The following is a 22,627-nucleotide window of genomic DNA, read 5'->3' on the forward strand; positions in this document are numbered from 1 at the left end:
CGTCAGCGCGTTCCATGACTGAAGTTCTGTGTGGGCAATTCTAGGCAGTTCTAGAGTAGGTTACATGGTCGATGAAGTATTGTGGGCCAAAGGACCTGTAACATGCTGCAGATGTCTATGAACTATGTTCTATGAATACAATTACTGCTCTGAGAAATCTTCCCTCCCACAATGATTTGCACACTTATTCATTTGTGTGCATACTTACACATTTTTTAAAAAGTAATAAATTCCAGAAATAAATTTCAGCTACAGTACATATACATCTCTACATCTTTAAACCATCTGTGACTGAATTTCACAGGCAGCCAAATTTATACGAGAAGCAGAAGGACTCCATTTCCCACCTACCACAGCTCTCTGAGCAATGCATTGGAAATTAAATCCAAATATCATTCTGTGACAATACACTTCATAATTAACAAACTGAGAAATGACTGGACGTAGACCTTGAGAAAGCACTGGAAGTGCCCAGGACTGCTGATAGAAGTCAACGTGTGTAAAAATGAGTCAACATTACTTCCTGCAATTGGAATATTGGAGACGGGTAAATAGTCTATTCATTTGGCTATCCCAATAGAGAAGATTAAGCTAATCACTGACGACTTCATGACTGATATAATGATACAGAACGTTCAAAATATGCATGGAAAGAAAAACTTTTACACTGTCCTTTAGCAGCATATATAGATTCAAGATTTTTTATCGTCATTCTTCAGTACACTAGTGTAGGAGAACGAAATAATTGTTACTTGGGATCTGATGCAGCATAAAAAGAACACAAAAAAAAAGAAACAATAAATATAAAAATAACCTTATAAAATACAATGTAGAAGAGTGTGTGTGCGTGCACACAGACACACACTGTACATAGACTGATTGACTGAATGTATTTACATAAAGTGATGCTAGGGTCAGATCTAGTAGCTAGTATCACTTTAGATCTCATTAAATTCTAAACAGTACTGAGCATATAGCTCAGCCACCCATCCATATTCACAGATAAACTACTCATAGTCAGCTCTATTCCCACTACTAAACATTGACTGTTGAAGGATTGAACCACAGTACCGTACCTTCTGGAAGAAGTCTTCCCCACTTTTTCCTTTTCCTTCCGCGGCAGCTGTAAAATAAATGCTCAGGGTCAAACATATGTTATCATAAATTCCAATCAAAGATATAGTCAGGAATGCTGCAGATATTTAACCCGATTTTAATTTTTGTGCACAGTTTCATTCTATAAATTGAACAGGTGTCCTGTTCCAAGTGTACTGCAATGAAATGGTAATTTCTATGAAAACCAGAATGCTCAAAGATTACTGCTCCCCCTGTAGATTCACAGTCCAATTTGCACATTATGTATTAGTCTACCAGCCAGGTAATTCCATCCTCCCCATGCATTTCCAGCCCACTTTCCCAATTGGTACACAAGAATGTCTGAGGATAAGCTTGAGTGAGCTGGGGTTTTTCCCTCTGGAGCAAAGCAGGATGAGAGGCGACTTGATACAGGTGTACAGGATGATAAGAGGCATAGGTTGAATGGACAGCCAGAGATTTTTTCCCTAAGGCAGAAGTGACAAATATGAGGGACATAATTCCAATGTGTTTGAAGGAAACTACAGGAGGATGTCAGAGGTTTCTTTCTCTCCCTCACAGAGTTGTGGGTGTTTGGTGTGTCAGGGAGGGGTAGCACCTCTGGTGGGGGAACATGTCGCATCCTCTTCAGGGCACTTTGTCCACCTTTGGTCCCCACCTGGCACTCAGCCCTCACCTGTGGCTCCCTGTAGCTGTTTGCATGCGACAGCGGCCATACCCCAGGCAACAGCTTCGACAAGCCGGCTAAACCAGGTGAGGGTAGCTGACGGGTCTCAAACCCTCGGTGAGATAGGGAGTTGTCTATTCCCCAGCATGTGAAGACAGACTCCAGCAGATTGAGCGGACGAGACCAATGGAAGGTCCAACGTCAAGAAGGCAGCCTCTGCGAGCGTTGTGGAACGTGTAGAGCAAGACAAGACACAGATGATGTCCTGGTCATCCACCACACCTAGTCCCATCTCCAGACATCTCGACTCTTGTCTTGCCACTGGATCCAGATGGGAAATGGGAAGAGAGAGTGAGGCTGCCACCATGCAACTCTCCCCCACTTAAATCCAAATCAAGCGCTAGTCTCGACACCATCATCATCATCCCCACAACAGCCGGCTGGTGATGTAGAGGCATCAGCACTGGACTTCGGGGTGAGAGGGCCCAAGTTTGAATCCAGCCTGCCCCCGTGCATGCTTTCCATCCGTGCAGGGTTGAGCGTCGAGCTAGCAACTCGACCTCGTAAGTACTAATGGTGTCGAGGTCTTCATCGATGATGGACAAACCTAGAGGGTGCTCGGAACTGCGGGCCAGGGATGGCGGTAGAGGCAGAAACATTACAGGCATTTAAGAAATTCTTAGATAGGCACATGGATGATAGAAAAATAGAGGGCTATGTAGGAGGGAAGGGTTAAGTTAAAAGGTCGGCAGAACATCATGGGCTGAAGGGCCTGCAGAGTGCTCTAATGTTCTACCGTCTAACAATCCTCACCCCAACCTGGATACACCCTGCTCTGCAAGCCAACATCCAGTGTACCCCCAATTCACCAACCCTACCTGCATCCTGCTAAATCCGAGTATTCACCTTACACAGCCCATATAATTCCTGACCCAGACCCAAAGCCATGTACTCACTGGCCCACCAGAAGATCCCAAAAAACTCTTAACACATACAAAATGCTGGAGGAACTCAGCAGGTCAGGCAACATCTATGGCAATGAATAAATAACCAATGTTTTAGGACAAGCCCTTTCTTTTTTTTGTAATTTTTTTTATTGAAGATCATCATCAAACAAACATTTCCATAAGATGTATTTCAGATATTGTATATATATCATGTAGTCATATTTGCCACAGATCTCCACATAATATTTATCTGAGTTATACAATTATAGAAAAGAGAGGAAAGAAAGAACAAGCGAAAGGTAAAAACTATGTACATGTAGGCTGGAGTGATTTTTTTTTACAACAGATTCATTGATTTGTGAGGATAAAATCAGGCCTATGAGGCATTATGTAGTTAAACCATTTTCCCCAGTATGAATCAAATTGTTCCAACTTATGATTAACAGATGCTGTTATTTTCTCCATTTTGTAAATGTCCATTGTAATTTCCATCCATGCATTTAAGGTTGGGCTCTCCTGTGATAACCATTTCCTAGTAAGAGTCTTTTTACCAGCCACCAACAGTATATTTATTAAATATTTATCTCATTTCAACCATTCTTGAGGTATATACCCAAAATATATGGTCTTACTTTCTAAGGGTATTTCACATTTAATGATGTCTTGTAGGGCATTGTGTATCCCACTCCAAAAGTCTTTGATAACGGGGCAGTCCCAGAAAATATGATAATGGTTTGCATTTTGATTTCCACAACTTCTCCAGCAAACAGGGAGGTTACTATCATCATGGGATTTCTGAGAGGGTGTAATAAAATATCTTACCAAGTTTTTCCATCCAAACTCATCATAACTGGAAGGGATGGGAGAAGAAGCCAGAATAAGGAGGTGTGGGGGGAGGAGGGCAAGGAGGACAAGCTAGAAGGTGATAGGTAAAGTCAGGTGGGTTGGGGAAGGGTGATGAAGTGAAGCTGGGAGGTAATAGGTAGAAAAGGTTAAAGGAGCCGGAGAAGAAAGAATCTGATAACACAGGGGGAGTGGGAAAAAGAGGAGGAGAGGCAAGTGAAGAGACGAGAAGAGATAAGAAAGGAGCCGGAGTGGGGAATGAAAAAAAGAGGGAAGGGGAAATAGGGAAAATTACTAAAAGCCTCTTGCTGTCTGATTTAACCAAGACAAAATAGCTACATAAATACATAATAAACTTGAAACAAGTTGAGAATTTGTCAATGTGATCACACTGTCATGTTACATTTCTTGTACTCTGGTGCATTCAACAAAGTCTCTCAGGGTTGGCTGACCCAGAAGCTTAAGTCACATGGGATCCACGATGCATTGGCAAGTTCAGTGAAAAATTAGGAACAAGAGATTCCATGGATGCAGAAGTCCAGAGTAACACACACAAAATGCTGGAGGAACTCAACAGGTCAGGCATCATCTATGGAGAGGAATAAACAGTTGACGTTTTGGGCCAAGACTCTTCATCATGCCCAAGCTAACTGGGCATAGCAGGCAGAGGTTAGTGTTGTAGGAGTATGTGACTGGTGTTGGTCTGCAGAGACCGATGTTCTCTGTGATATACTTTAATGATATGAACAAAGAGACGTAGGTAGATTGAGTAGTAAGTTTGCAGATGTGGAGGAAGAGTTGTGGATAGTAAAGAATACAGCAGCCAACAGATCAATTCTCTACACAGGCAGAGAAATGGCAGATGGAGTTTAACCCAGGCAGTGTGAGGTGTTGTAAGTTGAGATGCAAGAGGTAAGTATATGGTAAATGACAGGACCTTTAACAGCACTGATATACAGAGTGACCTTGGGGTGCAGGTCCACAACTCACTGAAAGTGACAACACAAGCAGATAGGGTGTTAAAGGTGGTGTTCAGCATGCTTGCCTTCATTGATCAGAGCAAGTTGGGAAGTCATGTTGCAGCTGTATAAAAGTTTGGCCAGGCCACACTTGGACTGCTGTGTGTAGTTCTGGTCGCTATTCCAGAAGAAAGATAATGGAGGCTTTGGAAAAGGTGCTGAAGAGCTTTACAAGCCTGCCCCTGAAGTAGCTGTGAGGAGAGGTTGGACAAATTCTGGAGTGTGAGGGGGAAAATGATAGAAGTTTATAAAATTATGAGAGGTCTAGATACAGGAGACAGCCTTTGTCCCAGGCTAGATCTGTCAAATCCTAGAGGAAATGAGATTAAGTTGAGTGGAGAGGGGAAGCTTAAAGGAGATGTGTATGCCAATGTTTTGTTCTCTGATACAGAGTGTGGTAGGTATCCTGAACCTGCTGCCAGGGAGCTGATGTAAAAGCAATGTTTAAGAGGCTTTTAGACAGACACATGTACTGGGAGGAATTAGACTGTTATAGACTATCTGCAGGCAAATAGGATTAGCTTGGCCTGGCATTGTAAGGAGCTGGAGGATCTCCTCTGCACTGTACTGTTCTACGTTTTAAATGTTTGGGCTCCTCGTGTCCATGAGCAGTGCCAGAACCTACCTACCAGTGCTACTGAATTCTCTGGACTGTGCATTGGATTCACGATAAGGACATTAATTAGTGAATCCCAAATTGATCTGCACAATGTTATTTCCGTACCAGGTTAAAGCATCAGACAGTGGCAAATGGTTTGGGATTTACACTAAGAAAACTCAAATGAAATATATCTTTTAAATCTGGGAAATTGAACTATATTTAATCCTGGGAAGACAATAGCATTCTGGTAATTCCTCACTGCATTCCCACTGAGATTAATACATCTTTCCTGGGCTGCAGAACAAGGATGGTGCACAGAAATCCAGGTGTCCTCTGGACTTTCGATAGCTCGGCATTATACACTTCATACTTCAGTCCTCCAGATACAAAGAACACTATTAGTTCATAGTCAAATTTAATTTATTATCAAAATACTTATATGTCACAATATATTACCTTGAGATTCATTTTCTTGTGGGTATTTATAAGAAAGTAGAGAAATACAATGGAATTTATGAAAAACTATACTAAATCAATGTGCCTCAGTCCTTGATTGTTTCCTTTTCTGGGCTAGGACAATTTTATGATGCAGCTTTATACACCCAGTAGCTACTTGAAGTTTTTGCTGTTTAGGAAAACTATTCAGACCTCACAACTGTATACAATAAAATTGATTTACACAGTCTGCCCACAAGTGCAATCTGTTAATATCCCTTTGTAGTCCAAAAATCAGTTATGATGGAGTACCTGAAAAAGTACCTAAAAAGGCAGCTGCAGAGAACCTGAAACAGAGCGCGAAAATAGTGGAAACACTCAGCAGGTCAAGCAGCATCCGTGGAAGGAGAGACAGACTTCAGGCCCAGGACATTTCCTTCCCCTCCTTCAGAAACTCTCTTGTTACACTGTTATTGACCTGTCCCTGTGATCCCTTATCTTGGCCTGATAATATTGCCAAGGCTTTCTTGCAATATCTTGTCAAGTTAAGTGTGCTGTATGAATTGTTAATAAAGGGAGGGGAGAGGGAGGGGGGGTGAGGGAGAGGGGTGAGGGAGAGGGGTGAGGGAGAGGGGTGAGGGAGAGGGGTGAGGGAGAGGGGTGAGGGAGAGGGGTGAGGGAGGGGGGAGGGGGGGTGGGGGAGAAGGAGAAGAGGTGGAGAAGGAGAAGAGGGGGAGAAGGAGAAGAGGAGGGGGAGGGTAAAGAGCCTGCCTATCTGTTTCCTGCAACTCTGACAATTTCTTAACCTGTTTCATCAGTAACTTGTCGGAGATTCGATCAGTTCAGTCCTGGCCTTTATGCTCCACAGCACCAGTTAACACATACTGCATCAGGTAACACAATCAGCAAGGATCCAGGCTACTGGAAGAGCTGTGTAAGCTTGGACCATAGGAGAACTGTGAAAAATTTAACAGCAACAGCAAATATGAGGTGAAGTGCATACAGAACCTTATGTAAGTAGTAATAACGTTAAGAACACAAATCTGAGAAATTTGAACCATACATAAATAACTGGACAGCAGACTGTGCTTAGCTGAGGAATGTTATGATATGGGAATGAATAGGAAGTGATCTGCTAGAATGGAATTCTACACTTGGATCAAATATCTATTCATCTGAGCTCAATTCAACATTTTGTTTAATATGCAACATGTTCCCCAAGGTAAACATCAGACCAGATGGCTTGACAATATCAGCAATGCTGAATGTTTCCACTGGTTTTGAAATGGAACACACAAACAGGAAAAGACACTCTATGCTACAGCCCTCCCACACAACTGCAATATCTTGTCTATCACAACATGAATATTCTCCATCCCATTCTAAAGTAGATGAAAGGAAACTCAGCCTTTCTGAGGAGCTGAAGAATCCTCTGGCAGTCCTCAGAATGAAATGAAGGCATGAAGTCAAACAGCGAACTCAACGTTGTCCCTTGCAAACAAAGTTGAAATGAACCAGTTAACTTCTGTAAGAAAGTCAGAGAAATAGTGAGAATCAAAAGCCTACCACTCGTAATAGTAATCAGCCTTCGTCAGCCTCCCTTGGTGATGCTCAGAAACATTTTGCATTATAACATTCTTAGACCTTTAACATGTGAATCGTTTGCAAAAGCCTTACTCCGCTTACCTCTAGCACCACGCCTGGCAGGGTGTTCTACGCATCCACCACTCTGTGTGTAAAGGAAACCTCTGACATCCTCCCTATACTTTCCTCCAATCACCCTCATATTATCTCTATCTGCCCTGGGAAAGAGTCTCTGGTTAGTTAAAAAAAACAACAAAGCTTCCCTAGATCCCACTTTCCAAGTGAGCCTACAATAAGGAAAAATAATCAAATGCCTTATTAAAATCCATATACACCAACTCCACAGCTCTGCCTTCATCAATGTGCTTTGTCACATCCTCAAAGAAGTCAATTAATTTAATAATCTCTTAGAGAGGCACAGGGATCACAGAAAATTGAACAACTATGTAGGAGGGAAGGGTTTGTAGAGTAGCTGAAGAGACTGGCACAACATCGTGAGCTGAAGAGCCTGTATAGTAATGTCCTGTTTTCTATTAGAACCACTGGATTTGACCTGAACTCTCTGCCTGATGGCTGACCAACTCACAAAAATAAAAGGCTGGGGCCAAGTGAATTAATTACTAGGACAGAAAAGGAGATAACTGGTCATCTGCTTAGCAAAGAGGTCAGAGTAGAGAAATATTTCTAGAACTATCTTTAGTTAAAGAGAATCTTGTGAAGCTTGGTGTAACCAGACACTGATATGCATGTTTGATTCAACCATTCTGAAAGAAAATATGCCTGATCTACCTTTTAATGTCACAACTTACTTCTGTCTTTGAACATTCCAAGCTTAGGTGATTAATAAGCTGAGGGCCTCCTGACAGTCTTGCTATCACCTTGGAAGGACTCACGTTATACTCTGTGCACCAGACAACAGAATAAGAGGGTTGGCAAGGTTGTAACGATAAACCCTGGGAGTTCAGAGTGGAAACCACCACACACGTAATGAACATTTACGTATATGTTGCATGCTGAAACTCTGCTCTTCCACTGCGAATCCAAACCAATCACCGAATATTACTCCACCCAGGCTGCTTCACAGAAGCACCTTCAAACTCTGACACCCTGCTAGAGGAGGAAATACAGGACCAGATGACCTAAAACTTGGTCAAAAGTAGAGTTTTAATGAGTGTCTTAAAGGATGAGCAGGCATAGGGAAGTAACTCCAGAGCAGAGAGCTCTGACCTGACTCAAAGTTGAGTAATTAAAACAGCAGTCAAGCAACCGATTCAGAATGGATGACCACAGTGATCTGGGAAGTTTATAGCTGGGAGAGGGTTACAGGATTAAGTGGAAGAGGAGGTAATGGAAGGGACTTGAAGAACTAAAATTTTAAAACTGAGTTACAATAATGCATTCTAAAACCTTACAACTGTGAATCAGCAATACTTTCTCTCTCACTCAATGACTAATGCCAATGCCATTATGACTGATGCACATTTATTCATGAATTCTTTTTTCATACTTTTTGACCAAGAAGGAAGTAATTACATCCATTGAGTTTCTAACATAAAAGGAGTGCTTGGATCTGATTCTCCCTCATATGCCAATAAACTCCACTCTCCCTCTCCCCACTGAACTTCGCCACGGACGGTCCCAAGTCCGGTTGTGAACGGAGGAGGGTTGGGCAAGCGCCTAGCAACCCATCCCATTAACAACCTAGAGCTACAGAAGCTCCAAAGACCTCGTCCCTAGGAGAGGAAGGATACACCAAGAAGATGGGCTACACCTGGGGACAGCTGGCTGTGGTGAATTGCTGTCACTGGACTATGCCCCAGTGAGGGTGATGGGCTTAAGTAAATAAATCCTTCTCCCCAGCAACTCTTCTACCACTCCTGGGGCAGCTTATAGTAGCCAAGTCACTTGCCAACCACCTAGTCTTTGAAACATAGGAAGTTCCGAACACCCAGAAGAATCGCATGCAGTCATGGTATGAACATGCAAACTCTACACATTCAGCACCAGAGTGCAGAACTGAACCGGAGGTATTAGCCCAGGTAAGGGTGACTTCTCCCTCCCATGATCTATCGTATCCACCAGCAAGTACAGATTTGCTTGAACTATGATTTTAGATTCAAATCTGACCACAGAATTTCCAGCAAGTGTTGAGCACAATGAAAAACTTGCTTGCAGCAGCATCACAGGAACAAAACAGAAACACAACATCCACAAATATAAAACAAACATAAATGAGTTTTTTATAGCATAGTGGTTAGCGCAATGCTTTTACAACGCCAGCTGTAAGATCATGGTTCGATTTCTGCCACTGTCTGTACAGAGTTTGTATGTTCTCCCTACGGCCGCATGTGTTTCTTCCGAGTGCTCCGGTTTCCTCCCACATTCCAAAGATCACGCTTAGGGTTAGTGACTTGTGGGGACTGAAGAATGGCATCTCTTGCGGGCTGCCGCCTGCACAGTCTCACTGATTTGATTTGATGCCAACAACAAAGTTCACTGCACGCTTCAACGTACATGTGACAAGATAAACTTTAATCCTTACGCTAATTTTTTTATAACATCTCATCTGAGAAACATGAAATACTCGACCTCGATCATATTACAGGCACGTCCCTCCCACTATCTGCCGGAAGCACTGCTGCAAGATGGCAGCATCTATCAAAGGTCCCCACCATCTTCTCACAGCTACCAACAGGCAGGAGGTACAGGAGCCTGAAGTCCCACACCAGCAGATTCAAGAAGAGCTACTTCCTTTCAGCTATTCAGTTCTTGAACCAAACTTCGTAACCCGAATCACTGCCTCAGTATAGCAACACTCTAATCACTTTGACTAGCTTACACTGCAATGGGCATCATTTTCATTTTGTTGAGCATGGTAATGGGCCCTACTGGTCTAACATGTGACCAATCAACCGGTAGGTGCTTGGAACGTGGGTAGAAGCCAGAGCGCCAAGAGAAAGCCCCCACAGTCACAGGGACAACGCACAAACTCCTTACAGACAGCAGTGGCACTGAACACAAACAGCAGGTGCTGTAAAGCATTAGATAGATAGATAGATAGATAGATAGATAGATACTTTATTCATCCCCATGGGGAAATTCAACTTTTTTTCCAATGTCCCATACACTTGTTGTAGCAAAACTAATTACATACAATACTTAACTCAGTAAAAAAATATGATATGCATCTAAATCACTATCTCAAAGAGCATTAATAATAGCTTTTAAAAAGTTCTTAAATCCTGGCGGTTGAATTGTAAAGCCTAATGGCATTGGGGAGTATTGACCTCTTCATCCTGTCTAAGGAGGATTGCATCGATAGTAACCTGTCACTGAAACTACTTCTCTGTCTCTGGATGGTGCTATGTAGAGGATGTTCAGAGTTTTCCATAATTGACCGTAGCCTACTCAGCGCCCTTCGCTCAGCTACCGATGTTAAACTCTCCAGTACTTTGCCCACGACAGAGCCCGCCTTCCTTACCAGCTTATTAAGATGTGAGGCGTCCCTCTTCTTAATGCTTCCTCCCCAACACGCCACCACAAAGAAGAGGGCGCTCTCCACAACTGACCTATAGAACATCTTCAGCATCTCACTACAGACATTGAATGACGCCAACCTTCTAAAGAAGTACAGTCGACTCTGTGCCTTCCTGCACAAGGCATCTGTGTTGGCAGTCCAGTCTAGCTTCTCGTCTAACTGTACTCCCAGATACTTGTAGGTCTTAACCTGCTCCACACATTCTCCATTAATGATCACTGGCTCCATATGAGGCCTAGATCTCCTAAAGTCCACCACCATCTCCTTGGTCTTGGTGATATTGAGACGCAGGTAGTTTGAGTTGCACCATATCACAAAGTCCTGTATCAGTTTCCTATACTCCTCCTCCTGTCCATTCCTGACACACCCCACTATGGCCGTGTCATCAGCGAACTTCTGCACATGGCAGGACTCCGAGTTATATTGGAAGTCTGATGTGTACAGGGTGAACAGGACCGGAGAGAGTACGGTTCCCTGCGGCGCCCCTGTGCTGCTGACCACCGTGTCAGACCTACAGTCTCCCAACCGCACATACTGAGGTCTATCTGTCAAGTAGTCCATTATCCAATCCACCATGTGAGAGTCTACTCCCATCTCCGTTAGTTTGTGCCTTAAGATCTTGGGCTGGATGGTGTTAAAGGCACTAGAGAAGTCAAGGAATGTAATCCTCACAGCACAACTGACCCCATCTAGGTGAGAGAGTGATTTGTGCAGCAAATACGTGATAGCATCCTCCACTCCCACCTTCTCCTTATACGCAAACTGAAGAGGATCCTGGGCGTGCCTGGTTTGTGGCCTCAGATTCTGTATTATCAGCCGCTCCATGGTCTTCATCACATGCGACGTGATTACGCAACCATGCCGCCCACAGTTCTGTTCAAAGCTCAAGTTTATTTATGTACGTTGAAATATGCCCCAAAATTCATCATTTCTGTTAACAACCAACACACCAGAGGGCGTGCTGGGGCAGCCTGCAAGTGTTGCCATACATTTCGGCCAGCGTCAACATGGCACACCCACAATGCTCGGCAGAACAACAGAAAACACATGAACTAAACAACAAGAGCAGAACAAGCCTCAGTTCCTCCCTCCCACCCACCCACATCCTCAGTCCTCTCAGTCCGGATTCCTTGTATTATTTATGTTTAATTGCTTTTTATAAATGTTGTGTTTCTGATGTTATGTGACTGTAGTATTGCTGAAAATTAGTATTTTTTCATTTGTGCATTCATGTACTTATGTGTTTTATAATTAACTTGACGTACTGTATGCTCCAGACACTGCGGTCAGACTTGAATCTAAAAACATGGCTCAAAACCAAAGTGCCCCACACACACAGTCTCTCTCTCTCTCCCACACACACACACACACAAACACAAGGTGACACACACACACAACCAATGCCAATATCATTAATGAGATTAAATCAGTCCAGGAACCTAATTCCTAACACTTCTACGTCCCTAAAGAAAACAAATACACACTCATGCACTCAGAGTGAAATTTATCAAATCAGCTCTCAAAAAGTTCCCTAGGATTTTGCCAGATTCCCAATGAGTTCGCCAATGACTACACCCTGTGTTTAAACGGAACTTCAGCATCCCATTTGGAGATAATGATTTCCACTTGCTGCGAGATCAATGAACACAGACAGTTCTTGAACCCGTCTTTAAAGCCTGCACTCATTCCACAAGAAGACATCATACTGTTGCATTTTACAAGTACTTTGCTATACAGGTGTCCCCTGTTTTTCGAACGTTCTCTTTATGACACCTCGCTGTTATGAAAGACCTACATTAGTTACCTGTTTTCGCTAACAGAAGGTGTTTTCACTGTTACGAAAAAAGGCAGCGCACGCCCCGAGCAGCCAAGCTCCTCCCCCGGAACTGCATTCTAGCCGGCATTGCTTAAACACGTGCCTGTGAGCATCTGTGCTTTATGTGAATTTATTTTGTGCATCCGTTAGCAAGATGAGTTCTAAGGTATCGGAAAAGCTTAAAAGAGCGCGTAAGGGTGTTACACTTAACGTAAAACTAGACATAATTAAGCGTTTCGATCGTGGTGAACAAAGTAAGGATATAGTGAGTTTGGCTAAGGGTTTGTGGAAGTTGAAAAAGATGATGTTGAAGAGGTTTTGGCATCCCATGACCAAGCACTGACAGATGAAGAGCTGATGAAGAGGAAAGGATAACAATTGAAGCCGAACACAGTAGCAAACGGCCCAAAAGTGAACTCGTCCAGGAACTGAACGTGAAGTAATTGTGTGAGATTTTCGCTGCGGTGGACAGTGCTGCAATAATTGCAGAAAAGTATTCCTACTTTATATAGGCTGTGTATTTATCATATCATTCCTAGTTTTACTATATGTTACAGTTACTTTAGGTTTTATGCGTTATTTGGCTTGATTTGGTAGGTTACTTTTTGGGTCTGAGAATACTAATTTTTCCCATATAAATAAGATGGTAATTGCTTCTTCACTTTACGACATTCTGGCTTACGAACCATTTCATAGGAACGCTCCATCTTCGAATAGCGGAGGAAACCTGTACTATTTTGGACACTTTGTCAGGGGATCCCAGACTGTAAATTAACCAGGTCTAGGAAAATACCCAGAATAACAATGTCACAGAACACTGACTGAGGAGTATAAACCCAAAATTATTTCAACCACCCAACACAAACTTCAGAGTACTATAAAACACTGGAAAATACAAGACAACTGCAGATGCTTCCTCCCCTTCCCCCACCTTTCTCTGACTTCTCCCCTTCCATTCCAGTCCAGATGAAGGGTCTCGGCCTGAAACATTGACTGTACTCTTTCCCGTAGATGTTGCCCAGCCTCCAGCATTGTGTGCGTGTTGCACTGGAATATGCGACTCAGAGCCAGGTAGCTTCAGCTCAATACTACCAGCTCATGTATATTCTAATTACAGAAGAATAAATCAGAGAAACAAAAATTAAGTACACAAAACAGAAGATTGTGCAGAGTCTCTGTCAGAGTCTCACTGATACCACTCTCTGCGGTATCAATGGAACTATGACAGAGACTTTACGCTAAATGTACTGGTAATTCTAAAAGTCGGTCTTGCATTTACCAAACACAACATAAGATACCTCAGAGCCACTGGATTTTTAGATCTGGCCAACAGCAAAGGGGGCCTTAGTTCAATGTAAGATTCAAAAGAACGTTACATTACTCCTCCTCCCCCTTCCTTTCCAGTCTTGATTGGCCCAAAACATCAAATGTTTATTCCCCTCCATAGATGCTGCCTGACCTGCTGAGTTCCTCCAGCATTTTGAATGTGTTACTCTGAATTTCCAGCATCTGCAGAATCCACTGTGGTTGTACTTGAAAGGAGCTGCAGCAGTCCCACCAGAAGTCACCCAGCCTGGAGATAACTCCACCACCAAGTTACATCCGCGGTCACCTTCTGCCACCTCACCAACAACCTCCACAACATCAAGCCATTCGAAGAGCTTGTTGATATTTACAGCACTCAATTCCATTCTGTGGAAAGTTTCTACTAGAAAATCTCAGCACAAAGTAACATTCACAACATATACCTTTGAGGAAGTGACCACCTCAGAAAAGAGAAGCTGTACTTGGTATTCAGAACATTGCCATCACAAAATCAACAGCATTTACCAAAATGGGGCTACTAGTAATTAGACTCCAGTGTTCTTGGGGGCCAACCAAAGGTGATCTTCTCTTTGTAAAATTTGTTTCTTTATGATCCCACAGACTATTCTAGCCCAAGAGCACTGAGTACCGCAGGGCTCCTCCATCAGTGAGCTGCTCGTTGATCGGAGTAGCTGGACTGGTGTCGGCAGTGGAGCCTGCCATGATGTTCAAGAGAGAGCTGACCAGGGTGTTGAAGTGACCAGTCGGGATATCGGAGGAGCTGGTTTGTGTACAGAGGAGCTGACCCAGCTGCAGACCGTGTTGCTACCCGCTACTCTGAGACATCAAACTTGGTGCAGTATAACTGTGGAAGATTGTCTCGGACATCTCACTTGCGATCGCAAGATTCTGTTGGACAGCGATCATGAAAGTTGCCGCTGGCCTGTTGCATTGTCTGGTGGAGGGACAGTCAATATTCGAGCTATGATAGATCATAGATAGATGATAGCAAGAACTTGCTATCAAGTTCTTGCTCTGTGGTAGCAAGAACTAGGCCTCGAGCCTTGGGCTTGCCTGCTGCTGCAGACCAGGTAACAGACACGGAAGCGTTTACAGTGTGGTATTGAAGCTTAGCTGGGACCTGGGCTCTCCCATTAGTGCTGCCCTCCTCTGTTTTAGTGGCAGAATGACAAGCTGGATTGTGTGTGTCTGTGTACTGCCGGGCGACTGTACCATCGATTGCCAGACATTGTTACTCAGGGTCTTGGACTATATATCGTTTTTCTTTTCCCCCGAATTAATATGCTTCTTTGCTCGCTATTTTAAATTATGTTACTTGCTATTTTTTGAATATTTGCTTGCTATTTTGAATGTTTTACACCTTGGCCCCAGAGGAATGCTGTCTCATTTAGCTGTATCTATCTATGATTTGAATGAAAATTAAACTTGATTTGATTTGATGTTGTATCACAACGGTCAGTCAGAAAATAATTATTCCATGGAGCCACAAGACATAAATCTCTAGATCATAATGGAACTCTATTTATCTGGTTAACAATGAAATTGTTTTCCTGCTTAAGAATCAAAATGGGGCAAGACGACAGGAGCAGAGAAGAGCACTGCAAAATGAACCTGACAGTGTAGAATTCCAAAATTTCAAGACTGGATTTGACCTTTTGCACTTGTGCCTGGAAATACATGGCAAATTGTGATGTAAAAAACATCAAATTAACAATGTGAAGTGACTGGATCAACAAAGAACGTTGGATGAAGATAACTGGGGTAGTACTGCAGGTACATACAATAAATTGAGTGGTGGGTGTGAGGAACGTCCTGCCAAGGAAGGTAATAGAGGCAGATACATTAGAGATGTTTAAAAAACTCTTTAGATAGGTATAGAAAAATAGAGCGCTATATAGGAGGGAAGTGTGAGATTGATCTCAGAGTAAAGTTAAAAGTTTGGCACAACATTGTGGCCAAAGGTCTGTACTGTGCTGTGTGTTCTATGGTAATAAATTAACAGTTGTTAAAGCAATTCAATTTGAGTGGAGTATGAGGAGTGAAAGAACTGAATAATTCAACATTTTGTTTGTTTCTAGGTAACCTTGTGTATGTGTCAAGTTTTGATGAAGAACTCAATTACTTTGAACATTTCAAGTGATCAGATAAACAGAAAAATATTGAAAGCAAATAAACGGGATTCCACTGCCAATGTAGCCATGAAGTTGAGAGTGAAGATTGCTGAGGCAGACAAAGATCAATTTAAGAGTAGTCTGTGAAGAGTAAAGGAACTGAGGAATTGTGGTGATAACAATCAATAGGATCTTTAGGTTTAAAATGTGTTTTCCTAGCTTAAAACCTTAAAGAACTTTATGGCTTCATACAGTAGACTTCCACATTGTCAAAATGCTGCTTCGAAAACAATCAAAACTGGAAAAAGTACACAAGTAAATCCTCGCCTTCCCTCAAAGAAAGAAATGGTGAAGCTTTTAGAAGTAGCCCAGGGGCCAATGAAATTTACCTTCATTTTGAAATGTTACCTGGGAGTCAGTGGAACTGCAAACAAAAGCGACCAGGCAAAGGAAATTGTCACCGCAAACACGAGCTTCTGAGCCATACACTGTGTGTGCTATGTTAGTGTTGCAACACAGACCCAGATCCCAGTACACATCAGAGCGAAGAGCAGACTTCCTGGATAAAACACTTCCATACCGGATACCAATTCACACTTCACAAACCTAGATATCTAGCCATCTGCTCCTTCACAAATATTCAACAACTTCTGTAGCAGAGAATTCCAGAGATTCAACACCGACTGGGTGAAGGACTTGCTGATCTCAGCCCCTAACGACTTATTCTGTATCCTGAGACAGTGAGCCCCGATTGTAGACAACTCCACTCTGTCCAGCCTGCATCCTAACTATTACGTTCTATTCATGTACGGAGCAACAATTGACCTGCTACTAAATTCTACTGGAAACACGCTCAGTGAGGTGGTGAGGGTTGGTTTGTAAAGGGTGTGGTTGTGACCACATGGACAGAGCAGCGAAGTCATCACAGTGTAATAAACTTCCAAGATGGATCTACATGGGTAGCCCACATTAATGCTTCAACACTTGTATCAGTATGGAATCACTAAGTCATTACATTCCACTTGCAGAATGCATTTATTCACTGGTGCCACTGGGCAACAGGTACAGAAGCCTTGGGTCCCACAGCACCAGGTTCAGGAACAGTTATTACCTTACATCAGGCTCCTGAACCAGCATGGCCAACTTCACTCACCTCAACACTGAACTGATTCCACAACCTACGGACTCACTTTTAACATCTTCAGAACTCATGTTCTCGATATTACTTATTTTTTTTATTATTATTTGATTTTGTTTTGTATTAACACATTGGTGGTTTGTCAATATTTGTCTGTGTGTAGTATTTCATTGATTCTATTGTATTTCTTTGTTCTACTGTGACTGCCTGCAAGAAAATGAATTTCAGGCTAGTATATGGCGACATATATGTACTTTGATAATAAATATACTTTGAACTTTGAACCTAATGTGCTGGACCTGGCGTGGTGCGGACAAACATCTTGGTCACACAAATCGCTGAAGGTGTGTCTAACCTGCTCGACCTGGCCTCTATCATCACACCTTTCCCAGCGCAGTGAGGAGGATTCTGTTACACCTTGCTCTGAGTGGCCTTGGACTTCCCCAAGCACCCACTCGTACAGATGAGACTTCAACGGGGAGAGGACATTTCTGACTATGAGGCAATACTTTGTAGCTGTATGAGTTTTAGTCTGGGTCTTCACAAACAAGAGGAAATCTGCAGATGCAGGAAATCCAAGCACTAACACAAAATTCTGAAGGATCACGGCCTAAAACATCAACTGTTTACTCTTTTCCGTAGATGCTGCCTGGCCTGCTGAGTTCCTCCAGCATTCTGTGTATGTTGCTTAGTATGGATCTTCCTGCCTGCACTCTAGGAGTGAGATTTGAACCCACGAGTTTGTTTCCGTGACAAGAGATTTACTGAGGCACAGCCAAGCTGATGCATACGTCTGCACAAACAATTCCAATGTTTCTCAGCATGATTCAACCACGATTGCCCCATTCAAGACATTAAAGTACAGGAAAAAATACACGTCAAAACTACCTCTCAAGGCAATGTCCTCACAGCAGGACCACTCAGTCTGTCTCTCCAACATGTTGCCTGTCCTGCTGAGTACTTAAAAAGAGCCCTGTGGTTTGAGATTAGTATTCCTGAGTGCACAACAGTGTTTTGGGTGCAGGTCCAAACTGACAGCCTGAAACACTTCCATGAAGTACATCCATTTGAACAAAATCCTTTTCTGCTCGGCTTTCCACTTTATATCAGCTTTTGACTTTATCTTCAGCAGACTCCTCTCACCTTCTTCTATTCTCTCTAATATGGCTGCCTCCCACACTCAATCTCTCTTTAGGCCTTTCCCTCCTTACAATCCCCATTACTTCCTCACTGAATGTGTGATCCCTTGTTTCTTCCTGCTCTTAAAAGTCCTTCACTCCAATGTTCATTCTACCTTCCCGGCAACCTTGATGACTTCATGCTCTTTTTAAGGCTTTTGAGGCTCCCTGCAGTTAATCAGAAAGCATTTGTATTTGAATATAGTGGACGCTACTTAATTGGGCCATCGGTTAATCAGGCCAGCCGCTTATCTGGGATGATTCTTAAAGAACAAAAGCTAATCGAGAAAATAGCCAGGATTCCCTTCTTTTTTTTTTAGACAGTACAACACTTATTTGGGACAGGAGACGGTTGCCAAACAGTTTTGAACCAGCACCAGTCGCATGTACTTGTGTGGCCATTATACACTACATCCTTAGAATAAACAGTTTTGAAGTGACATCGGTTATGTGCGTTTATGGTTTTTGGCACTGACAGTTGGGGAGAAATAAGCAGTAAGATAATTCAAAACTGTTTTGCTCACTGCAATTGCAAGCATTCAGGTTTGGAGATGCCAGAAATGGCCGGGAGTGAAAATGAAATGATTTCAATACTTCAAGTAGTTAGGAACTATGAAGAATTTGAAGGTATTGACAATCATCTTGAACGTTACAATAAAAAAGATTTGGAAGATGCAGTTATCAATAACATTGTATGAAAGCAGTCAATTGATTATCTGTACTAGGCATCTGCTCGGATTTTGTTCATTTACAGTCAATCAAAAGAACACACCAGCATACATTGGATAAATTTCTCCATTGATAACTATTAGGAACTAATACAGTTTTATAGTCCTGTCGTAGTATTGGTAGTGTTCTAATTTGTTATGTATTTCATTTAAATATATAATTTACTACTGAATTTATTTCTTTACATCTTTTTAACTATTTCCACAAAACTTTAGTTCTTTGGAGCAGCTGCTTAGTTGGGGCAGAATATACTGGAGAAACTGGAGTTTCCTCTGTCCCTGGTACTCAGCAAGAAGCTCGAATCTTCATGAAGCCTCTAGAGCAGGTCAGAATGCTTGCAATGGTCAAATACAATGATGGACCACATTGTGCAAAGCTGCAAACCCAAGGCAGATAAAATGGATGTGAAAGGTACCATAATACTATTTCAAAATGAGACAGGAAATTCTTACCTGGGGCCTGACCAATATCTATCTATCAATCAGCATCATGAAAATAGACTCTTTAATCATTCTCACATTACTATTTCTAAGTTCAAAGTAAATTTATTATCAATGTATGCATCTGTCACCGTATGCTAGCTTGAGATTCATTTTCTTGCAGGCCTTCAAAACAGAAATGAATAAAATCAATGAATAACTACCACTGAGCAAAAGAAGACAAACTGCGCAAAAATAAGCATGTAAATAAATAATACAGGAACATAGAAACATAGAAAACCTACAGCACAATACAGGCCCTTCGGCCCACAAAGAACATGAATTATAAAGCCCTTGAAAGTGTGTAGGTTGTGGAATTAATTCAGAGCTGAGGTGAATGAAGTTATCCCCACTGGTTCAGGGGCCTGACGGATGAAGGGTAATAACTGCTCCTGAAACCTGGTGATGTGGGACCCAAGGCTATAGGGGCTAATAACTGGTTACCCTTCACAAAGAAGAGAAAACCTGCAGACGCTGGTGTGGTGAACTACATATACCTGTCTGGACTGCTCCTGTGGCTCCTCCCACAGACCCCTGTATAAAGGCGATTGAGGCCTGAGCCCAGCCTCATTCTCCAGGACGTAGTGTTGTTCATTCTTCCAGTCAATAAAAGCCGATATCTCGCTTCTTACGTCTCAGAGTGAGTTATTGATGGTGCATTAATTTTATTGACTGGAAGTTAAAACATGGAAACCGTTTTACATCCGGAAAGATTGGATTTGGACCCCCAAGACCCTGAAGCAGCTCTTGCCTTTGAACTCTGGTTTACATGCTAACCCCCAGTATGCCTACGTGGTCTTGCCTGATGGGCGGGAGGACACGGTCTCCATCCGCGACCTGGCGCCCGCAGGAGCAGCAGACCACTACCCCGTACACTCCACGGTAACTATGAACCCTGTACCCGAGGTGACACCGCACACACCGTGCCCCACACAGACTCCTCACGACACTCATGTACCAGGCATCTCGTACGCGTATATTCCGGGCGCCTCGCACACACGTGAGGGATCCCTGACACCTCCAGTTAGGCCAGAACCAGCACAACCTCCATCCCCTGTGCAATTACCACCTCCGGCACCTGTGCAATCACCACCTCCGGCACTTGTGCAATCGCAGCCGGAGCTACGTAGATCGCAGTGACAGATTCGACCACCTGATAGACTTAACCTGTAAATATACTTGTAAGAAACTTCGCCACCTGGGGACTCTTTTTAAAACAAAGAGGGGGGGGTGAATGTGGTGAACTACATATACCTGTCTGGACTGCTCCTGTGGCTCCTCCCACAGACCCCTGTATAAAGGTGATTGAGGCCTGAGCCCAGCCTCATTCTCCAGGATGTAGTGTTGTTCATTCTTCCAGTCAATAAAAGCCGATATCTCGCTTCTCACGTCTCAGAGTGAGTTATTGATGGTGCATCAGCTGGAAATCTAAGCAACACACACAAAATGCTGAAGGAACTCTGCAGACCAGGCAGCATCTATGGTGCCATATGATGCCTGCCCTGCTGAGTTCCACCTGCATTCTGTGTGTGTTGCACGGGTTACCCTTAGTGGTTTTGAGAAACTTGTGAGAAAATTGGTTGCTATCTTGCCTACATTGAAAGACTGTCTAAAATGTTTTTTGTTACAATGTGTTAAATAAATGCAAGAATTCCCTTTTCATTCCTCCCCCAGAAAACCAGAGAAACCAAATACAAATCTGTTAACTAAAAAACTGAAGATGGTGGGAATCCAGAACAATAACAGAACACGTTTCATTCAACAGGATATTTGAGTAAACAGAAACAAGAGTTAATGTTTCAGGTCAAAGATCATTGACCAAACACTGCCTGAACAGCCGAGTATTTCCATTTTCTTTTTTATTAATAATTTATACACACCCTCCCTGGGTAACAAATGTCCGACTAATGAACTAGGTCCCATATATGTTATTATAGGTCCCATATAGTCTTCCAAAACAACCGCATTTACAAGCAATTGTAATCAGAAAGCACGTTTTCCAAAGAACACAGTTTCAGTGCAGGAGGTCATTTAAGAAATTAGATTTGGAAATGGACAGACGATTGACATTTGTGCAACAATACTCTGATAAGCAATGTAACGTACTGACAATTAAAACCATCAAAACTGGCCATTCAGCATGGGACATGCCAATTCTGTAGTGCCCAATAAATAAATTCTCACTTTAATTGTCCCTCATCAAAACCATCCATTCCAATACAGTGGAGGTATAGTTACGACATTGATTTTGTAAATTTCCTGATTAACGGTCAACATTGGCTTATAGATTGGCTTACTGGTCTGTAAAAGTGGAACCGATTCATAACTCAAGAGTCGGTCTATACGATATTTAACTAACACTTGACAGAAGTATCAAGTCCACACAAAACAACACTAGGACAGATTAGTAATGGCTTGGGAAAAGAATCCCAAGGGAAAGGGCTGTAGATATGTAACATGTTTTGAGGAGTGAATTTTACCTCTAAGAACATCTCTCTTCGTGGCATTCAAAAAGACTAAATAAACTCATCAAAAAGGCCGAATCCATCCTTGGCTACAACCCGGACTCTCGAGTTAGTGGTGGAGAGGAGGTCACTAAACAAACTGTTAGCCATTATGGACAATCAGGCGCATCCTCTTCATGACCTACTGAATAAGCAGTGGAGTCCCCTTTCAAACAGCTCCGCTGTCACAAGGGTCGTTACTGAAAATTTTTCGTACCAAATGCAATAAGCAGATTCAACAGTTCATCTCTGTGCAACAGGAAAACACACATTATAGTACAATAATCCCCATTTTATTATTTCATACATTACTATCGCACATTGGTAAATTGTGTATATTATTATTCTGTACTTTATTAGTAGTTAAGTCTGCACACTGCAAAGTGTGTTTTTAAATGATGTAACGAAAGAATTTCTCACTCAGGATCAATAAAGTACCTTATTATCCAAGAACCTAGATAGCCAAATGACAGCCAGAGATTCCGAATTAAAGGAATTCAAATTCTGTGAGTGGGAGAATGGGAATGGTTATTATAAAGGGAATAGAAGTGACTATCACACGAATCCTCAGGGAAGGTAACACAAATAAAATTTCTTTACAATGGCCTTAGCAAAGA

General features: G+C 42.5%; 1 protein-coding gene across 3 annotated transcripts in view; it reads right to left on the reverse strand.

The window, feature by feature from the left end:
- LOC140715296 (protein bicaudal C homolog 1-like) overlaps positions 1 to 22,627 on the reverse strand; it is a 320,845-nt gene that overhangs the window by 223,175 nt on the left and 75,043 nt on the right. For all 3 annotated transcript variants that reach the window (XM_073027257.1, XM_073027256.1, XM_073027258.1), the window contains exon 2: positions 1,077 to 1,123. In XM_073027257.1, coding sequence (XP_072883358.1) covers positions 1,077 to 1,123 — 47 coding nt within the window. The remainder of the gene's footprint in view (positions 1 to 1,076; positions 1,124 to 22,627) is intronic.

This window comes from Hemitrygon akajei, chromosome 23 (genome assembly GCF_048418815.1).
Source record: "Hemitrygon akajei chromosome 23, sHemAka1.3, whole genome shotgun sequence".
Classification (NCBI taxonomy): domain Eukaryota; kingdom Metazoa; phylum Chordata; class Chondrichthyes; order Myliobatiformes; family Dasyatidae; genus Hemitrygon; species Hemitrygon akajei.